We start from the raw sequence: 19,677 nt of genomic DNA on the forward strand, positions 1-19,677 counted from the left end.
AAATGTGTGTTTGCCAAACTTTGGATTATATGTTAAGGCCATCTTCTTACAACTTTGTTGTAATGCAGTGCCATGTGACGTAACATTACGCTGACACAGCAGGTCAAAACTTTCTATGGAGTGCAAAGCTGTCACTGTAGTTTAATCCTGAAAGATTTATGTGGCTGTCAGGAACCTGAACGCAAACACTTTAGAAATATGGACCCAAGCTCAACTGTGCTTCATATCAGATATGCAAGACTTCTGTTTTTGCTGTATGCTGCCGCAGCAGTGCGTCAGTTTGAACAGAGCAGATCGAGCAGGACAAGAATTCCTGAATCAACAGTGCAACATCCGTTGGCTTTCAAAATAAAACAAACTATGTCCAAACCAGATTGTATAAGCAGAGCCAGACCAGGAGTCAACAGGTTTGAGGTTGTATAGCCCAACACGAACCAGGTGGGGATCATCTTGAAGGTAGGAATTCAGAAGACTCCTTGGTCTATGACTTTGCTGGTGTGTGGAGACAGATCTGGTGCGAGTCCGGCGTTATCATGACTCCAGAACCCACACTCTCCCTGCCTCTAACCCTGACCTGAACATCATGGTGATCTGTGGTGATCTGTGGTTAACAGATCCTGGTGTCCCAGCCAGGCGGTAGCATTCTGCCCAGAAACCCAGTACAGGGAGCGTAGAACGCCGGCTCAGACGATTAAAAAGAAAACGGGGTTAACACACGCAGCTCCTCTCCTACCTTAGGCGAGCTCTGCTTCTACAAGAGTCTACTTGAATGAAGCTTAATCTGTGCAAACTCATTTAACTGTTGCCTTCAGAGCAGTTGTTATTCTCTCCAGCTGGATAGCAGCACTCTCAAATTGGATGATTCTTCCACTGGCTTGTTTCATGAGCGCTGACAGGAGTGATGCTTTCACGGTGACATTTCTGCTTTAATGTCGGAGCATTAGTTGTATTTTTTATAGAGCTGCTCTGAGTCATCTGCTCTTATTGATGCTGCAGGAGTGTTCACTTCTTTCACTGCTCAGTATAGACATAGCAGCATCTGCTCCATGCACCAACACTAAATTAGTCTGCAACAAGACACATTTTCATTATGTTCATTTAGCGATGCTCCTCACACTGCCAGCTTTTACTCTCCAGGAGCTCACGCACTCATTTTTTTCAAGTGTGTGTTACATCTGAATCATTGAAGTTCCTACAGGTGGGCTGATTCCTTATTATCATACACTTTTTGAGCTCTATACTACAAAAGCTGAAATCCAAGCAAGTTTTAGGTATTATTTTAAGTCAAAACAGTCTTATTAGACTCATTATGAGTCACATTCACCTGATGAGTCTGGAAAAATATCATAATTCTAGTTAGTCTCTTTAAAACCCATCGGAGCTCCAGCACTTCTGTTTCAAAAGTGCTCTTTTAATTACAGTAACTCCCCAACTATTTGGTCTAGTGAGAAAATTCTCCTTAAAGAAGAAAAGAAAAACTTTACGGAAATGTCCTGGTTATCACTATACTGGATAGTAATCCACATGCAACAACGTTCCAATCACCGGAAATAATTGAGGCAAGCTGTTGTCATTACCGTAACTCTTCAACTATTTGGGCAAGAGAAAAAAGTTTAAACAGTTCCTGAAAGAACAAAAGATGAGACTTCTGGGCATAGTTTATGGCTCTTTTAAGGACAAGAAAACAAAAGTCTAGATGGCCTGTTTGATGATTTGGTGATTAAGGGTTATGAGACAAATATGACACCTGAGATGCATCTAAAGAGTAAAAAAATCTGCCCATGTGTACTTATTTCAAGAAACTTGGGCAGTGAAATGCAATGACTGCAATGCACGGTAATGTGAATGACACTTAGCATTGAGTTTAAAGAAACTAGTAATCAGTTGGGATTTTGAGAATTGGAGTAATTGTTTCACAATAAAACCATGTAGCTATTTTCTCATCTTAAAAGTACTCAATCTGAAAGCAATCTTTTTGCCTTTAAATAATAAAAAAGTAATAACATTTTAACATCTAAATAACTTGAGAAAGCGTCAGTGCAAGTTTCCAGTGAAACGGGTTTGGCACTGTGAGATTCAGAATAAAAAAAAACATAGATTTCAGAAAAGCCAACAATTTAGATGTTATTGGATCTTTGTGTTCTTATGAAGGGCTGGGGACAATTTGATTTAACTGTGAATTACCAGTGAACAGTGGTTAGTATATTGGCTTGAAATGCACATCCCTTAGAGGGACACAAAAGCATTGTATTGATACGGATTAATAAGATAATAAAAGAGACGAAACTGCAAAAACAATCAACTTATTTAAGTGTTAGAATGCAAAATGTTGTGTGTGTAAGCATCACGCACACTAACAGTGCCATAAAAGAACTTCCTGACTATGTGGAGCTGCTTTTACCAGTTTTTTAAGACCTCTTAATTATATTTCTTTAGTCAAAGATGAGACCTGTTTTTGTGAAAAGTGAAGGAGTGAGGAATACCAGCCCAGATTGGCAGAAGCTAAGTGCTCAGCCTCAAAAGAAATCACTTAGTTTAGTTTTTCTTTAACTGGTGTTTCAAGATTAAACCAGTTTTTCCTTGCAGCTCTGAAACAGGAGTTAAAAAGTGGAAGTGTTGTGAGTAAAAAGCAGTGTTTGATGGTTCTGTAAAAACTGGTTCATAATGTCTTCTGAGGCTCTGGAGGTAAAATAACTGATACTTTAATATTCTTCTCTTCATCACCGTGATTCAAATCTGCCTTCTGTGAGTCCTCCAACTTGTCCATCAAACACAAAGGTTTTTTATATGTCAGAAATTTTCTGATTGAAGCTGTTTGTCAGAGAAACGTCAAGTTATTCCTGCATTAAGAGAAGCTAACAGCGAGTGGTGCTGTGGTGATACGCTTCATCCTTTGAGGAGCAGGTCGTCAAGTTCAGGTGATTCCATCACTGAAGGTGTGAAGACATTGAGCAGAGAGGGTGTAATACGAGTTGATTTGTGCCTGTGTGCAGGACAGAGGTTTGTGGACTGATTACAGCTGAAATTGAGGTATTGTACGAGTACTGGAGTCAGCATGTTCTTTAAGAGGAAAAAAAAGGCAAACTTAAAGTCCCTCAGTGAGTACAACTCAACAGAAAGCGTATGCAAAACAAGACATTTGCATTTTGGAGCTGCTGTGCATTAGAGTCCATATGTTAAGTGAGTGATTTCAGATTGTGAGCATCTGGGATTGAGCTATTTGCGTGCTTTAGAAGTCCAACACAGCTTTCCTATTAGATGTTAAAAGCACTCAGCTTACGAGATACACTTTTCGTCTGTAAACATGTAAGGAAACGGTGTAATGATTGTTTCTAAAGCTGCCTCGACTGCCCTGCTGAAGCACCAGTGGCTGTGACTGTGGTGACTCCGGCTCGGACAAAGAGGTGATTCACAGCAGGATTATTGTACGTGTGAGCCAGGCTGGGAGGGAGCTTAATTCTTTCCTGCGTGCCTCTTGCATGTTCCTTTGTTTGGCCTAAAAGCCTTTTCATTACAGCGCAGCAGAAAGCGTCAGAAAGCTTTGTTTATGATATTTCAGTCTCACTGCATAAAGACTGAAGGAGTTGTAAAAGAGATGTTTCATTTGTCTATTAAGGGATCATAAATACTGGATTAATAATAATGATAAAAGATTTGTCACACTTTTACATGTTATGTCATCCTCCTCACCTGATTCAAAACTAGTTCACGCTCCTACACGATCCTGTGTTGTTGCGTAACTTGAAACACGGCATCGAGCAGCCGCGACACATCCTTCATAACAATAGCATGCATGTCACTTCAGCTCTGAAAGGAGTACAGTGTGGATTATAGCCGGCCATATGGCAACAGCCACGACCTAAAATCTCCCAAGAGTGAAGTGAAACAAAAACTAGTTGACTGATTCAAAGAGGAAAAAAAAGAGCATCAGATGATTCACGCATTTTTTTCACCCAGCAATGACAGGAAACTGAAAGTTAACAGGAAGGTGGGGACCAAACGAAGGTTTGACAACAGTTTTTAACCCTGTTGTTGCTGTTTGTCGATCAATCAACCTTAATTTATTTTTCAAGAGATGATCAAAGGGCAACCTGCAGTGATAAAACCATTACAAAAGCAGCTAGAGCATCATACCTTAAGTTAAAATTCAAATGAATCACTGAATGAAATACGAAAATAAAAAAGTTTCAGTACAGTTTTGAGAAACAGTTTTCACTAAGTGCTGGAAAGTCGAAGATGAATTCCTGCACATCAGGACACTTCTGTTCAAAGGTTTATTTGGCACAAAGTGATGCTTTGAGCCAACTTACTCATCCTCAGACTCGCCAAAATATTTGTGAGTCACTCTTTGTATCATTTTTGTTTTTAAAGTTATTTTTCTGCTTTTAAACAGAGAGCATCGGACCGTGGATAAGATGAGATGACAGACTCCTTTTGTCCCACACCGGGCAAATTTACAGACTGTACAAAATAGAATCATATAACAAGTGTAACCCAGAAAAAAATAAGTACAGGACTATTTAACCCCAAGAAATATGTGAAGAACTAAAACATGCATAGCAAATGTGCACAGACTAAAACATAAAGGTAAAAAGTCTTCTGAAAGGGCTGAGACATCAGAGATAACAGCTTGGCCATAGCTCTTCTTTACCAGTCTCTTCAGTTTCACCTTCCTTTGCCCACCTGCACAAGGTAGAGCAGGAAACAAGGCAAGGGCAGGGAGCAATATGCAGGAGGCTGCAGATCAAACCTGGGCCACCCACCAGGGGACCAACCCCGACTCAAACCACTGTCATATCCTGATATCCTGATATCCTACAGACATCCCAACAGCCATCAGTTCGTTACACATTAATCCACTCAAACTTAAAAGTATATCATTTGGAAATTTTAAGCACATCAAGTTGCCTCAAAACCACAAGGCTGAAATCGTCTTTAGATCAATACTTTGTGTTAATGCTGTAGTCCTCTTTTAATAGGTTCCCCCTGGACTCCGTCCTTTGTTACAAGTCTTCCTTTGCCCTCTACCCCCCACTTTTCCTGTCTTCCATCAGCTGTCCTGTCTAATTAAGTCAAAAAATCCCCAAATAACATAACTTGTAAAAAAAAATGCAGTTTCACAAGTGTCTCTGGAATTAGAAACAACAGACATACCCATAACTATGGCTTATGTTTTCGAAGTTTGTCCATATAAGATAATGACTGGATTGACTGACAGGTGTAGGGATTACCTTTCACATTTGAAACGACATGGCACCGATGCCGGGTACCTGGTACCTGGCAATAGGTATCGGCATTCAGTGCTACCATTTTTCAGTACTTTTGTTTGTTTACGTGGTTATAAATATATATTTTTTGATTATAAAATCCCTATGTTTTTCAATTTTACATATTTATTCTTCAAAATACAACCTTGCAGTGCTGTGTTCATGTCTAGAAAGGAAAATCACCTTCTCTTCCACTCTTTCACGGTCACAAGGATGGATTAAGGTACCTAAACATGGTTCCTTTTTAATTTTTTGTGAATCAGTACTCTGTACTACATACAGAATTTGGCCTGTACCTTTAAAAGTACCTAATTCGGTACCCATCCCTAGACAGGTGGCCACCCATAGACTGTATAAAACATGGACGTGGTCTCTGCAACATCAGCTGCAAAATTAGCATTTAGGACCCAAGATGTTTTTTGGACCAGGCTGTAAATAGGTTTTTAACAATGTAAAACTCTTTTATTTTTTTATTTTTTTGGGCTTGCTATGTATGTGGTTTTCGGTCTTTCTGCAGCCAGCTTCAAGCAAGTTTCTGATGAACTGCAACTTTTAGCGCTTCCACATAGGCTTCATTTTTCTAAACCCGATGTTGCCCCTTGTGGGCACCCTGTAGCTGTTAGCGAAGAGGCTTTAGTCCTTCCTCTTTACCTCCTCAGAACTCGAACAAAGTTAGGATGAGTTCAGCCTTGGCTCTAGAAACAGATGGGTGACAGCACAGAGGCTCTGTCTGTGTATTAAACAGTCTGTGCTTCACACCCACCGTCCTTCACGCCTCATTAGACCGTCTATCAGACCAGACTCAGACTGCAGGACTTTGAAATCCTAACAGCTTCTAAAAATCAAGTTGCATCACACACATAAGAAGAAAAGTTCACAGAAACTCTCCCCTCTGATCTCAAACATGCAGCCACGACAGGATATGAAAGCAATTTCTCATCACTCACTACAGGATATTATGAAGATTACGGCATGTCAGGGAGAGAGCAACACGCAGCCTCACATGACCCTGTTTCATCTCTGGAGTTCTCACAGAAAGAACGGTGCATGTAAACAAATGAGGCGCAATAATCTGGAGTTATCCAGTTTTTAGCTGAAAATACCAAACATATCAGGAATGCATCTTTAAACTCTGAACATGATTCTGGTTTGATTTGGCCCTAAACTGCTGAAGTCTTTGCCCAGCTGAGTATCTTACAAACAGATTTAGTGAAGTAAATTGCACAGTCTGTGTATCTGTAGCAGGAGCATAAAAATTCATGATGTGGGAATACTCCAGGAAATTGTCCTTAAGTAAAGTGCTTCAGTAAAAGTGTTTAGTTACACTTCACCTCTGGTTATTTGTCTGTAATGATGTGAGTGTTACAGCTGACATCATTGGGGCGGTTAGGCTGAGATTGAGTCTGAGAAATTCAAACAGAGTGGGATTTCACCCAGTGATGTTTATGATTTGGAAGGAATGATTTGAGCTCCTGCAGAAAGTTAAAAGTCTGCAAATAGTACGACTGTAGGCTGATGAATGTGGGTTCATCTGTCTTCTGGCAGACCTTGCTACATGAGTGTTTCAGCGGTGTGTATGTGCATGCATCCTCTGATCAGGGATTCCCTGAGCCCCTCCCCAAAGACCGAACTAAAGAGAGATCATGCACTGTTGTGAATTAGTCAGCAGATTACATATATCCTCATATATCCTCACAGAGCCGTGCCTTTAGTTTTAAATCTGCAGCTTTTCCTCGGATAGCTCCCAGGAAGCATCTTCTCACTGAGTGGAAGAAAAGAAAACTGCCACAGTCACTCCGGCTGTCCAAGAACTGCACTATAAGCAGCAGCTTATTTTCAGCTGGTGCTCTGTGGAGCTGGCTGTTCAATTTTTCATGACCAGAGAGTCTTTATTGAGCAGAAAGCGATCTCATTCTGTTGTTGCGTTTTGTTTGAGTAAAGCTGCAATGATTTCAGAGTGCTCTCTAAATGCAGTTTCTTTTTATTCTTAGATAGAGAGACACTCGGTGCTCAGGTAATCAGTGAGGTTGTTGAAATGCTGGAGGACGGAGGTGCTTTATGGCTAACAGCGCTGATGCTCCATCATCTCTAATTTGTTTCAGATTGTTCCTTTGTGGAGGGGAAGGAAGAGTTTATTGCATGGATAAATTAAAGTCCAGATCTCATGTGAAATGTTTGCATCTTTGACTGATTTCTGAGAACGTCCTCATGATTACTGCAGAGCAATTAACACTGTAGTAGTACAGGTAAAGCCTTATGGGTAATGTACCCTTATGGATAACTAGTTTGACATTTGAATCATTTGCAGTCAGGCATAACAGACTCAGAGGCTTTCATTTACATATGTTGTAAACTTAGAGGGTACAATGTGTTCAGATGGACTCAGATTGAAGAATAGATGCTAGAATTGTGGTTTTGTTAGAAACAAATGCAATTTTGGGATTTTATTTAGGGGTTAAGAGGTTTTAATCTCAGTTTTTAGAAAGCGTTTGTTGCTTGATTTCCTACTATTTGTTTTTTTTTTATTTACTCAAGTGTGTTGCATGAAAACAAAGCAGATCCACATTGTTCAGATGCTTCAGGTTTGTTTCAGTAACCCGTGGGTTTGGTCAGGTGTTTTAATGAAACAGACGGTCTGCAGAGTTTTTGGGAGTGCTGCAGGTGAACAGACAGAAAGCTCCTTGACTTGTATTACTTTGTCTCCTGCATGCAGACGCTGAAGTGGCGCTGGAGGCTGCTGATGAATTGGGCTCTGCTCTCTTTATGACAGGATCTTGGATGAGAGCGGCTCTTGTGAGGAGCTGGTGTTGTGTTTTTATTTTAAGTTAGTGAGAGGATGTTACGCCTCCCCAAAGGCGCAGGAATTCCGCCTCTCTGAGCTTAGTCATCTTGATTGGGTGAACTTCTGAGGCGGGGGAGCGTTGTCTGTTGCTCAGCGCTGGCAGGAGTGATGAAAAAAAAGGAGACAGTATTTTCTGCAGACAGCTGAAGGCTAAATGGCAACCCAATCCAAGAGTGGAGTTTTCTTTCAGAGTTGCAGCTGAACACTGGGAGGTGGGGCGTATTCGTGGAAACAACAAACTGTCTTGTGTTTGTGTTGGCATGTGAGCTCCACAAATGTAGATCTGGACTCTGTTGTGTGAAATCAGCCCCGCTTGGTTACGTCGGGAGGTTTTGCAGCCACAGCTGTGTAGATAACCCAGCTGCTCCCTGACTCAGTGGTATGAAAGAAGAAGAAAGAAACAGGCTTAAAAGCTGGGGAGCAAACAGAGATGAGTATTAGTATGACAGAGGGGCTCGCACAGTTGCAGTCCAACGACTCACAAAAGCGCCGGCTAGCTCGGGGAAATGGCTCCTGCGACATGTAAACCTGGTGTTGGCAGGGGCAGCTGTTTCTGAGGCCAGACTACGCTGAGGACTAATGAGGTGTTTATCTGAGAGGAGGGGAGGCTGAAGTGCACTGGACTCTGCCCCTGAATCCCATCCGTCAGACTCCCAGAGACGCTGGAGGAGACGAGACTTGTCCTGGCTTGACTGTGACGAGCTCATGGCCTTTTAAACATGGACATCGCAATTAGTCTGGATGTGTCGCTGTTTTCACCCTGTTGATGAACACTTTTTTGATTACTTTTTATGTGGTCAGTTTTCTCAAGATACACTCAAATCACAGCATGGTGCGATTTTTGATGCAAATTTGTCATAGTATTACTAATTTGTCCAATTTATGCTCCATTACAATTGAAGAAATCGCCCCCTCAATAATGAAATTTAGGGATGTCCTGATCACCTGATCTAAAATCGGGGTCGATTACGTGGTTACAAACTCTCATGGAATCACACACCACATCCCGATGAGGGAACACAGAAACAACCCAGGGCATGACATTAATTTGCTGCAGTGACACTTTTGGTTGAACATAGTAAAGCAGAGCAGAACATGGCAGGAGCTTAAAGCTGAAAGCGTGATGTATGGGAGTAGAAGTATCGGATCGGGAATCGGTATCAGCAGATACTCAAAATTAAATGACTTAAACTCTCAGGCAAAAACACCTGATCAGGACAACCCTTTTTTAATTTTTGATATTACTTGAATAATGTTTTAATTTGACAAGCCAACAGCATTTATGCTTGAAAGTTAAGTTACGATAATTAAAAAAAAAGCTTAAAATATAAGTTGGATGTTTTAAGCTCTCATGTTGTTGTTATGTTACCTGTTCGTCTGTCTATATTAGCTACCAGCCAAATGTCAGAGAACTTCTTGCCACACTCGTATGAAAAGTAGAGAAAAGGCGGTCAACCGTATTTATGTATTTGTGCTCTTTTTAATAAATCATTATGCTCAGGGTCTGATATTAACATGAAGGGTGTCCTAGTGTGTTGGGAACAGGGCTGATATCATTTTATCTCTTCTAAACAAGTTATTTTGTTAACATTTAATGCTAACATTTCTATTTCGTGTTTTTTTTTAACTCACATGTGATTAATTAAAATAACAGAATGGTCGCAAACTCACTTGTTTATAGACGTACTGTTGTGTTCACACCAACAACAGATATTTTTGTTGCTGTTAGTGGAAGAGGGTTTTGGAATGCCTTTGAATGCCAAGTTTAAAAGTGACTTGATGTTTCTTGAAGAGACAGTAACTGAATGGAATGTTTTAGACATAGATTGAAACCCAATATTTTAATCTATGTTTTAGACGTAGATTAAGATGTAGGGTTTTAAATACAGGAAGAGATAATGAATAAATTTTAAACCTTTTAAAGCTAACAGAAACCTAAAACCCAAGAGTTACAGTATAAAAACAGAAAATAATTGTAGGTCATTCTTTTTAAAACACATTCCTTAATAGCATTTTGACAAACAAGCAATGGCTATAGAAATAGGTTAAAGTCATTTTTTTAATGATGATAAAAATGTGTTCACACCAAATGCAAGTAAAATCATGTAATAGCTCAATTTTCATGTCGCATTAAAATGTTTTGTTCTAACAATCCTGATTTTCACAAATAACTCCTTTTTTGAATATGTTCAGACATGAATATTGCAAACAAGGTTGATCTTGTCTTGTATTATTTGTATAAAACACAGAAAATTTCAAGGAGTTTTGTGTGACTATCAACAAAACCATCAGGTCTCTTAGTAAAACTTTAGAGAATAACTGTCATGAATTGCCTGATTGCTCTGACACACACACACACACACACACACAAAAAAAACTTCACACCAACGTTGTCATCCAAACACACTAAAAGTCACAGATTGATTAAAACTCACTTTCACGCATGTTGTCCCTCTGCCAATTCCCCAAACTTCCCCTCTCTCCTTGCAACCACAACAATTTGTGATTGGCTGATGTGGTACACTTTCAAGGAACAGGAAAATGTTTTTTCTCCCCATCTTGCCGGCATTTTCGGCTCGCTATCACTCTCCACAGAGTCCTCCATTTTTACTGTTTTATTCTGCACCAAACTTGTGACAGCATTTCAGCAATAGGTTTCAGACGTTATTTGCAGAACATGTTTTGCTGCTGGTCATCTAACACATGGAACCAAGATCATCTCCAAATTATTGGGCCATCATTTTTCTTTGACTGACAAAGAGAGACGGACAAAGTCATTGCTGCTGTGCTGCTCTCGCTCTCAGAAATTGTTGTTATGTAGGTAGTAGTACTCCTGTCCCTACAGTGTAAATATCACGAGATGGCAAATTGTTATCATCAAAAAATTCATGCCAGTGTTATTGTAAACGCTATGACATGGCACACCCCTGTTATGAACAGCGTAGCTCATGATGATGACTTTGTAGCTTGCTTACAGTGGAGGAGAGTTACGGCATGCTTTTGAACGCTGAGCTCCAAAGTGCCTTGATTTTTTTTTAAAGAGACAGTAGCTTAAGAGGAGTTTCTTAGACTGAGGTTAAAATGAGGGGGTTTAAAGACAGGAGTCTTAAACCATATAAAACTACAACAAACCCATTTATAGTACTGTTGATTAAAACAGAAAATAAGCGTAATGTGTCAGTTGATGCATGCTGTTCAGAGTCATGTTATACCTGTAAAACCTGCAGCTCTTTCTCCTCCTAAAGCTGCAGACCTCAGCTCTGCTCATACTCTGTCAACATGACACCCCTCTATAAGACCTTTAGCTCCTGTTTGCTTTACTCAAGGGTTTGATCGCGTGCTCAGAGTTTGAGAGAAGTAGTAGGTCGTTTTTTTTACAGTGTGGGCACGTGCAGCCAAATGGGTGATAATAAACAAAGAGTCTGATTTAGAGCAGGATTTCTGCTCTTATGTAACTCCCTGATTGGAGCAGATTTGTTCAGGGGAAAATGCTGATCTGCAAACAGTTTAAGTATGTCAAGGGTCCAAACTATTCCAGCGGCTCAGTCACGGTACAAGTATGTGTGAGAGTTTGCAGCAGCTGGATCAGGGATGGTTCTCAGCTCAGACTAAAACCTGGACTCTCTTTGTCGTCCTTGTGGGAACAGTTTAGGGTTTTTAGTGTGATGAAAATGCTTTCAGCTGTTTCTCTGCTAAGCTACCTGAAGCTCACCTCACATTTGGAGACTGTTATGTCCTCTGTCAGTCTCCAACACCACCTCCTCCTCACCTGTCGAGTTTTCACTTCTTCATGGCCTCATCATGCACTTGTCATGTTTGTCAGATTGTGTGTGATACTAGTATCCTCTCTTCTGAGTGTTATTTTCCCATTAGGTTTAAATTAGTCATGATGTTGGGGAGGCAGAGAGCATTGATGCAAAATAGAAAACAATCAATATCTCTCCTCAAATGCCCCAAAGCCTGAGGACGGAGCTGTTTGGAGAGACTGAGAGAGCGTGATGGGAGGATAGAAAATAAACATGTTTGGGACTGAGATGTGGAAAAAAAACAGTTAATTCTGTGTCTCAATACAAATATGACCATTATACCAGTAGAAAAACTACAGAGAGAGGTGTTTTATTGTGTTACTGTATCCCAAAAATAGTGCTTGAAGTCATAGTTAGCTGCTGTTTTGTTGTGCAAAGCATGCTGGATCCATAGTGATCCATGGCTTTTTATTTTTCATCATAATACTCTTAATTGAACTCATAATCATATTTTTTTATTAAGTCAAGCATATAAAAGAAAATTTTAAGGCATGATAAACATTTAAGAAAGAGGATCAGTTACTAAGACAAAAACAGTTCAAACAGAGGTCAAGAAGCTAAAACAAAGGATATAAAATGACCTGAGACTTATGCATTCATTTTTCAAGCACTTGTGGTGAGTTCCTAGAAGATACTGCAAAAACGCCCCAAAAACAGATCTTACAAGCACAGAATGAGTTCTAGGAACCTGGAGCAGGGTGCACCACCTGGGCGTACATCTGGGTGTACTTTCACATCAGACTGAGTGCTAAAAGGTACGACCGACCATCAGACCTGGTGTTATATGCTCCAGAGGACCAGAACTTCTAAGAGGAAATATAGGAGATAGCATCCATATGAAGTGCTTTGATCACATTTTTAGCCTTCATTATTCTTTTTAAACACCTTCAAAGGAAGATAACAATGAAGACAAAACTCAGGAAATTTTAAAGACTGAACAAACTGAACAAATAAAATGTTCTGTTTGAAAAGGGAAGAGAATAAAGCTTAGAAATTATTTATTAATACTACATTAGGAGCAAAGTCTGTAAAATTCAGGATTGTTTTGAAGTCAAACAGATCCTTTATTTTAAGTAATTCTTGTTAGTCCCCTGTGGGATGTTTTATGTATGATTCTTATGGCTCATTTCTGTAGATTTTTTTTTTTTTTCAATTTTTCAGAAAGTTATAGAAATTTTCACTCCGGGGAATGTTATATCTTGAATTAGGTTGTTTTTTTTAAGGTGAATTTGATAAATTTTAAGTCAAATAAGACAATTTTTTTTACCAGAAAAAAAAAGACAAAAACACTAATAAGATTTCACTTTGTAGCAGTCATATGGGTACATTAAACCTCTGGTACAAGTTGTAGACAGCTATTTAAAAGTCAGTTTCTGGTAAATGCAATCGTTTCAGAACTGCATAATAGCCTATTAAGATTTTTTCCACAAGTGTTTTAAGTCCTCTTAGGGCATGAAAAAAAAAGTTTGTGCTTTTTTTCAGCAAACTTAATATATTCTTCCTGACGTACTTTCTCGTTAATTAGCGCTCCTAGAAATGTTGCTGCAAACACTCTTAATTTCAGCTTTATTTGCCATGAGTTAACTGCTTGGGTTTGTTGATTGAAACTCAAATATTTTAGACACAGTTTTGCCAAAGTTCAATGTCAGTCTATATGATTTCCTTTGAAAAGAATCCCTGAGTCTTCCCCTCAGAAACGTAAATTTGTATCGTCTGCAAATAGTATTGTTTTTAGTGTATTCAAAACTTAACAAAATGTATAAATAACGACGGGGGAACCAACACTGAGCCTTGGAGAACCCCACATATTGCTTTCAGCAGATATGAGTGCAAGTGAGTTCTTAGAGCGATGGAGGAGTATCCAACCTTCTTGTACAGGATGCAGGAATTTTAAGATTTTTACTTTTAAATCTAAGTGCAAGATGAAAAACGGCATCAGAGGATTCTAAGGTTTTAGCTTAAGTTTTAACCTCCTCAAGGATTTCTCAATAAATTGTACTCGTGCATTTAAGACATGCATACATGGTTGTGTCTTGTCTGCAGGCACCTTGGCTCACTCTAAGACTTGTTGAATGAAGTTGAAACTGTAACAGTTAAGGCACTTCTAGGCAGTTTAGGTGAAACACCCTCTGTAAATTTACATCTCAACTAGAAGAACCACAATCATTGTCTGTCCTCATCCACACACCGTCTGCTTCCTCTGTGTACTCTACCCTCCACAAATCTGCTCTTCAGGGCTCTAAAAAAAAAGGCTGATAAACATCCAATGATGACAGAAGATGGTGCTGTGTGTTCTCTGTAGCGTCTTCTTTGTACTCATCAAAGCGGGAGTGAAGTGGCCTTTTTGTTTGCTCCCTCAGAGGCTTGTTTTCCAATACCCAGAGCAGATGGTATGTGTTTTCCATGGATGAATCACTGAGCTGAGTGGGTCTACAGAGCTGGCCTACACTATGGGAAGCTTGTCCTCGCGGCTTAGCTGCAGAAATACACCTGAGTTTGTCAGCTTTGTTTAAAAAAAGCAGGCTTTGAATTCACTCTTGTTTTGTTTTTATCTGCTCAGACTCTGGAGGAGCCCCCCTACTTGACTGTAGGGACGGATGTGAGTGCCAAGTACCGAGGGGCTTTCTGCGAGGCCAAGATTAAGACTGCCAAGAGGCTCGTCAAGGCCAAGGTAAGTCGCATTTCAAAGTGTTCACGCTCCAGAATTAAAAATGTAGTCTCACCCTCGGTGTGTGTTGTGAGTGAGGTGAGCTGCAGCAGGGCCACAGGCTCTTGTCTGTGTGTGAAAGGGCAGCGATGAGGATCACACACTGCTCAGCTTTAACGTGCACCCTCAGGGCTGTATTAAAGACGGACACATTAAACAGACACTGTCCACAAACGTCCCTCAGAGGCTGGATTACTGCTTACAAACTCAGATTCTTCCTGCTCTTAGAATCAAAACCAGGCTGCCAGCTAAACTCTCTCACCATGTTTCTTATTGGTTCCTTCTGTATTTATGCATCATAATAGATTTTATTGCTGTTTTATACTTTGCTCTGGCTTGGATAGGAGTTTGATAAATGCTTTTTATTATTTTTATAATGTGTGCATTTGCAGGGCCAAGAAAGTCAGACCAAATATGTTGGGATAAAACTTTTTGTTCTGCTCACTGTTCATTTGAATAGTTCCTTGCCTCTCATGCAGACACATGTTTCTAAGTTGATTATCTTCTTCTTTATTTTTAAAGTGGTTCTGTCAGAGGCTCATTCTAGAGGGGTACTGCATGGGGCGGCATTGCAGAATACTATGGGAACTTATTTTGGCTCAGGGTGCATCTCAGTCTGTTCAAGTCCCAGACCCTAGATCCAGAAAAGCAGCCTGTGACCATCATGCTTCCTCCTCCATGTTTTCATTTGATGTCACTCACTTAGCCTACTTTAAGGGATACAAAAATGCAAAGATTTCAGACTTGTATTCATTAGTCCATTGCTCCGTCTTTCCATCTTCAGCAGTCTATTGGGGGGTGTTTGATGGCCCAGGCAGGTGTCTTCTTCTGCCTCTGATGGATGTCTTTCTTTCTGACCGGTCAAAGCTGCATCTCAAAGTCTTCTCTTTGCAGTAACTGAAACTGAGACTGCAACTCTATGACCAGTTGACTCTCAGAATCTTGTCTCCTAGTTCTGCTTTGGCTTTGGCTCTGCCAGACCTCTTCCCGTCAGAGCTTCCAGTCCCAGTTTCTGAGTGTCTTTAGATGCTGGAGGAAACTCTCCTCACTGAGCTCACCTTGACCTTCTTTTACTTTGTTTCTTTGGAGGAAATACCTATTTCTGTAAATGCTCTGATGCTCTGTCTCTTTTTCATTATAAATAGTCTTTTCCTGATCATTTTTAAAAAATTGCGTGACTTTCTGCTGTACAATGCTGTGTAATAATGCTCACCCATGAGGGTCTGGTACCACGATGTGTACCAACCGAGGAGAGAACCCAGTGAAAAAAGCTGCACAGATCTAACCAAACTATTTCTGAATCATATTTATTTAAGTTTGGGAGGGGTTTTGTTTTTCACCTGTATTGATAGAACACCTGAAGAGAGACAGGAAGTGTGGAGAGTAGAGAGCGGAGGCATTCAACAAGGCCAGAAGTTAAACCATTTACGCCTTGGTGATAGGCACCCAGCTGTGGCAGATATTTGGGTCTGGTCTAGCCCACCATCACATCCTCCCAGGTGTCCCCCCTCGCTCACAGCTTTATGGCGAGTATCGTTTCCCTGCTGCTCCTCCTCCCGTCTGATGAAGGCGTTCACATCCTACAGTCTCTCATTTCCCACCGGGGCCCACTGGAGCATCTGGATAATACGATAGAGACAGATCACTTGTCTCTGCTGGAGTGTGTGGGAGGAACAAAGATTAGATGTTGGCTTTTCACTCCTGCAGACCCACTGATCAGACGTCTCTCTTTGTCTCGTGCTCAAGGACAAACAACACCAGAGAGGTAGATAATGTGAATTTGTTAAATAAATATTTAACACCGTCTCCGCCCGTTAATTAGTTACTGTTCTAATTTTCTGAGCGTGATTTTGGGCAGTTGTAAAGTGGATGTGAGCTCTGCTTCACAAACGTTGAAACACAGCAATTATTCAGCGGTTGTTGAGAATATTCAGCCGTAATGAATCCCTCTTTAGCTCTCTGCTTCATTAATCTCTGTCTGCTTGTTGAGCGGAGTCGACGGGTGCAGCATATGGCGCTGGTGTCTTCAGAGTGATTTTAAAAAGTCGGGGAACGCTCTGTGTGACATTTTTATTTATGATGATGATCTGTACGAGGAGTCCTGTAAAAATCTATTAAGGGCCCGTCGCTATCACTCAGTGTGACACGCTCAGCACACTTATTATTAGTCAGATCCACAGAAACAAGGCTCTAAAATGTGACTGCTGCCTGCTAGAGACGTTTATGAGCCATTATTTACCCTGATTAAGTGAAGTACCCTTAAATAAGATACAAAGCAGCTCCTGAGTAAGAGCCAAAAAGCAGCAGGTTTACCGTGTAGCAGCTGCAGAGATGTTCAAAGATTTACTGAAAGGGCAGCGAAAGGACATGGGATTGATTCAACCTGCAGAGAATTAAAAAAATACCTCTCCAGGAGTAAAATTCATGACATACTTCAGCTGTAGTCAGGATTTTTATCTTATTTTGCTCAGATCAAAGCGGTAAGGTTGAGATAGTGTTTCTTGTTTTTAATGAAATGTCAATCACTTTTTTTAACCCTAAAGTTTTACCATAGTTTGCTGAAAAATGCACTTATTGAAGGTGTTATGAAGCAGTTAATGTTTTGAGAGATGCGTATGCATGCTCTTTGTTTTGAATATGGACAATGCTGTACCAAGCTACGTTTTTTAAACACCTGTCTGTGAGTGTGAGCTGGTATTTATGAAGAGAAGAGAAAAATTAAACACCTGGAATTAAAATAAAGAACAACAGTCTCTGGGCTAAGAGTACATCTGTTGTAAAATGAACATGAATAAATCAACGTCTGAGCCCACCTTATGCTGCTTGGATCAAGTAAACAGAAACATTAGAGTGTAGCTTTCCATATGGCTAAATCCTTTCTGAGCGTTTTAAATTTAGTCATTCAGCTATGAAGCATTTTGAATCTCTAAGACTAAGAAAACAGGGGAAAAAAGCTAAAAACATAGTTAGCTCATGTAGAAACTCCAACTTTATACTTCCTCTCGGTTTCTTCACGGGTAGCAACTTATTCTGTTTGCCAAGTTAGTTTTGGGGTTTTTTACACTTTATTGATAGGACAGCTAGAGGCAGAGAGAAATGACAGGTTAGACAATCAGCAAAACATGAAATGGGGTTGGGAGCCAAGCCTTTATACAAAGGGGGCACAATAAAACAACAAAGCCAAAAGCGGCTCAATTAAGTATTAAATCGGGCTGATCTTGGCATTTTATAATTGATCGCCAATCTGCATTTTAGCTGATATGATCATTCATGATAGCCCCTCACACTACAGCCTTATTTTTTTTAAGTTATTTTTCGGGCTTTTATGCCTTTAACTGGATAGGAGAGAGGATAGTGGATAATAGAGGAAAAGGGGTGAGAGTGGGAAGTCACATGCAGGAAAGAGGCTAGATTTGAACCCAGGCGAACCTTGTGGAGTGCGACCCAACCACTTAGGCCATCTGCCACTAGTGCCTCATTTTAAATTAGTTTTTCTCAGTTCACCCAAACTCATAAAGTTCATGAGTGAATAATAAAATGAGGTATGGTACATTTAGGGATGGGTACCAAATACCAACCAAATTAGTATTGTAGTACCAAATACCCATTCACTTAAAATCAAATGGTACCATGTTTGGGTATATAAACGCATCCTTGTGACTGTGAGAAAGTGGAGGAGTAGGTGATTTTCCATGTTGGACATGAACACAGCGATGCAAGTTTATATAATGAATAATAAATGTGATAAATTGAAAAATTTTGAGGTTTTATTACTAAACAAATAAATATTTGTTACCACATTAACACAAAAAAAGTTCCAAAAAGTGGTACCATTGAGTACCGATACCAATTGCCTGGAATCTGTACAGTGTCATTCCAAATGTGAAAGGTAGGCACATCAATGTAGAACCCCAGCCATGCTTAGCTTTATTACAGAGCACATGCAAACCACATAACAGCAATAACATCTGCTTTACAGCACCCTACGGTAGCAATCCTGGGACATTTGGTTCAAAAAGGTAAAAACAAACAAACAACAGACAGTGTCTTAGCTTAGCATTAGCAACTCTGTGAGCACTGTGGAAATCTATCAAACTAGAAAGTAAAAAAACAGTCCAACAGCCACTGTGATCTTTATTGAATGCCACAAGAGGCGTTCAATACGACCTAAGCATCTTTAAACAACATGCAGTGAAGGTTACCAATAGAAGAAAGGTGTCTTCACTGTTTCTGGCCTTTAATAGAAAGGCTAAATATCCCCAGAGAGAGCATCCAGGAAGCTCTGAGAACAAGGTGGGATGCAGGTTTTCTTAAGCTCCTACAGTTCTACAATTTCATTTAGCCGACACTTTTGTCCAAAACAACATACAACAGAAGCAAGACAGAAGGGAAAACCTTGGTTAGTGCAATAGAGTGCTTCAAGTTATTTAGCTGCAGGTGCTGCCATCAGGCCCCTGAAGAAGTGCTGTTTTTTTCTTTCTTTAATGCCATCTCCGTTATTGAAACGCCACAATTCTACTAAAAACAGCACACCCCCTCTGTTTCTGGATCTCCACATCTTGAGTAATTTTTTTTTCTTCTTCTTTTGCTGATGTAATGCAGTTTTTAACAGCTTTCAGATGCTCTCCAGCCACCTACTGGTGGTAATATGGTATTACAACCAGGCACTGGTAAAAATAATGAAAAATAGTGCCCTAAAGATGAGAAAATACTCATGTTACCTCATTTATTTAGAAAGCCTGACCCATTCCTTATCCCCTCTAGCTTTTAAGTGATCTTTTCATATATGCAGTTGCACAGATGAGGCAGTGCAACTTCAGCATAATAATGGCAGCTCGATATATACAGACACCATACCTTGAGTCATGTAGAACAAGACTGCATTGGTTATAGCTCTCCATTTTTAAAGCTAATGTTTGCTGCTTTTGTCAGGCAGTGTTTTGAAAAAACAGTCTTATACTTGTGCTCCTTTTTTTCAGCCCTTGTTGTGCATGAAGTACAGGTTTCTGCTGATCCATGCAGGAAACAGGCTCACAGTTATGAGGTTATCAGGAC

The 19,677-nt window shown here is 40.1% G+C and overlaps 1 protein-coding gene across 4 annotated transcripts in view; it reads left to right on the plus strand.

Annotated features, from left to right (window-relative positions):
• The window catches only part of arid4b (AT-rich interaction domain 4B), a 60,028-nt gene that overhangs the window by 6,212 nt on the left and 34,139 nt on the right, over window positions 1-19,677 (plus strand). For all 4 annotated transcript variants that reach the window (XM_074675387.1, XM_074675389.1, XM_074675390.1 and 1 more), the window contains exon 3: window positions 14,476-14,586. In XM_074675387.1, coding sequence (XP_074531488.1) covers window positions 14,476-14,586 — 111 coding nt within the window. The remainder of the gene's footprint in view (window positions 1-14,475; window positions 14,587-19,677) is intronic.

The sequence above is a fragment of the Halichoeres trimaculatus genome, unplaced genomic scaffold (assembly GCF_033239565.1).
Source record: "Halichoeres trimaculatus isolate MK-OKI-2021-1 unplaced genomic scaffold, fHalTri1.1 fHalTri1_scaffold_8, whole genome shotgun sequence".
NCBI classification, from domain to species: Eukaryota; Metazoa; Chordata; class Actinopteri; order Labriformes; family Labridae; genus Halichoeres; species Halichoeres trimaculatus.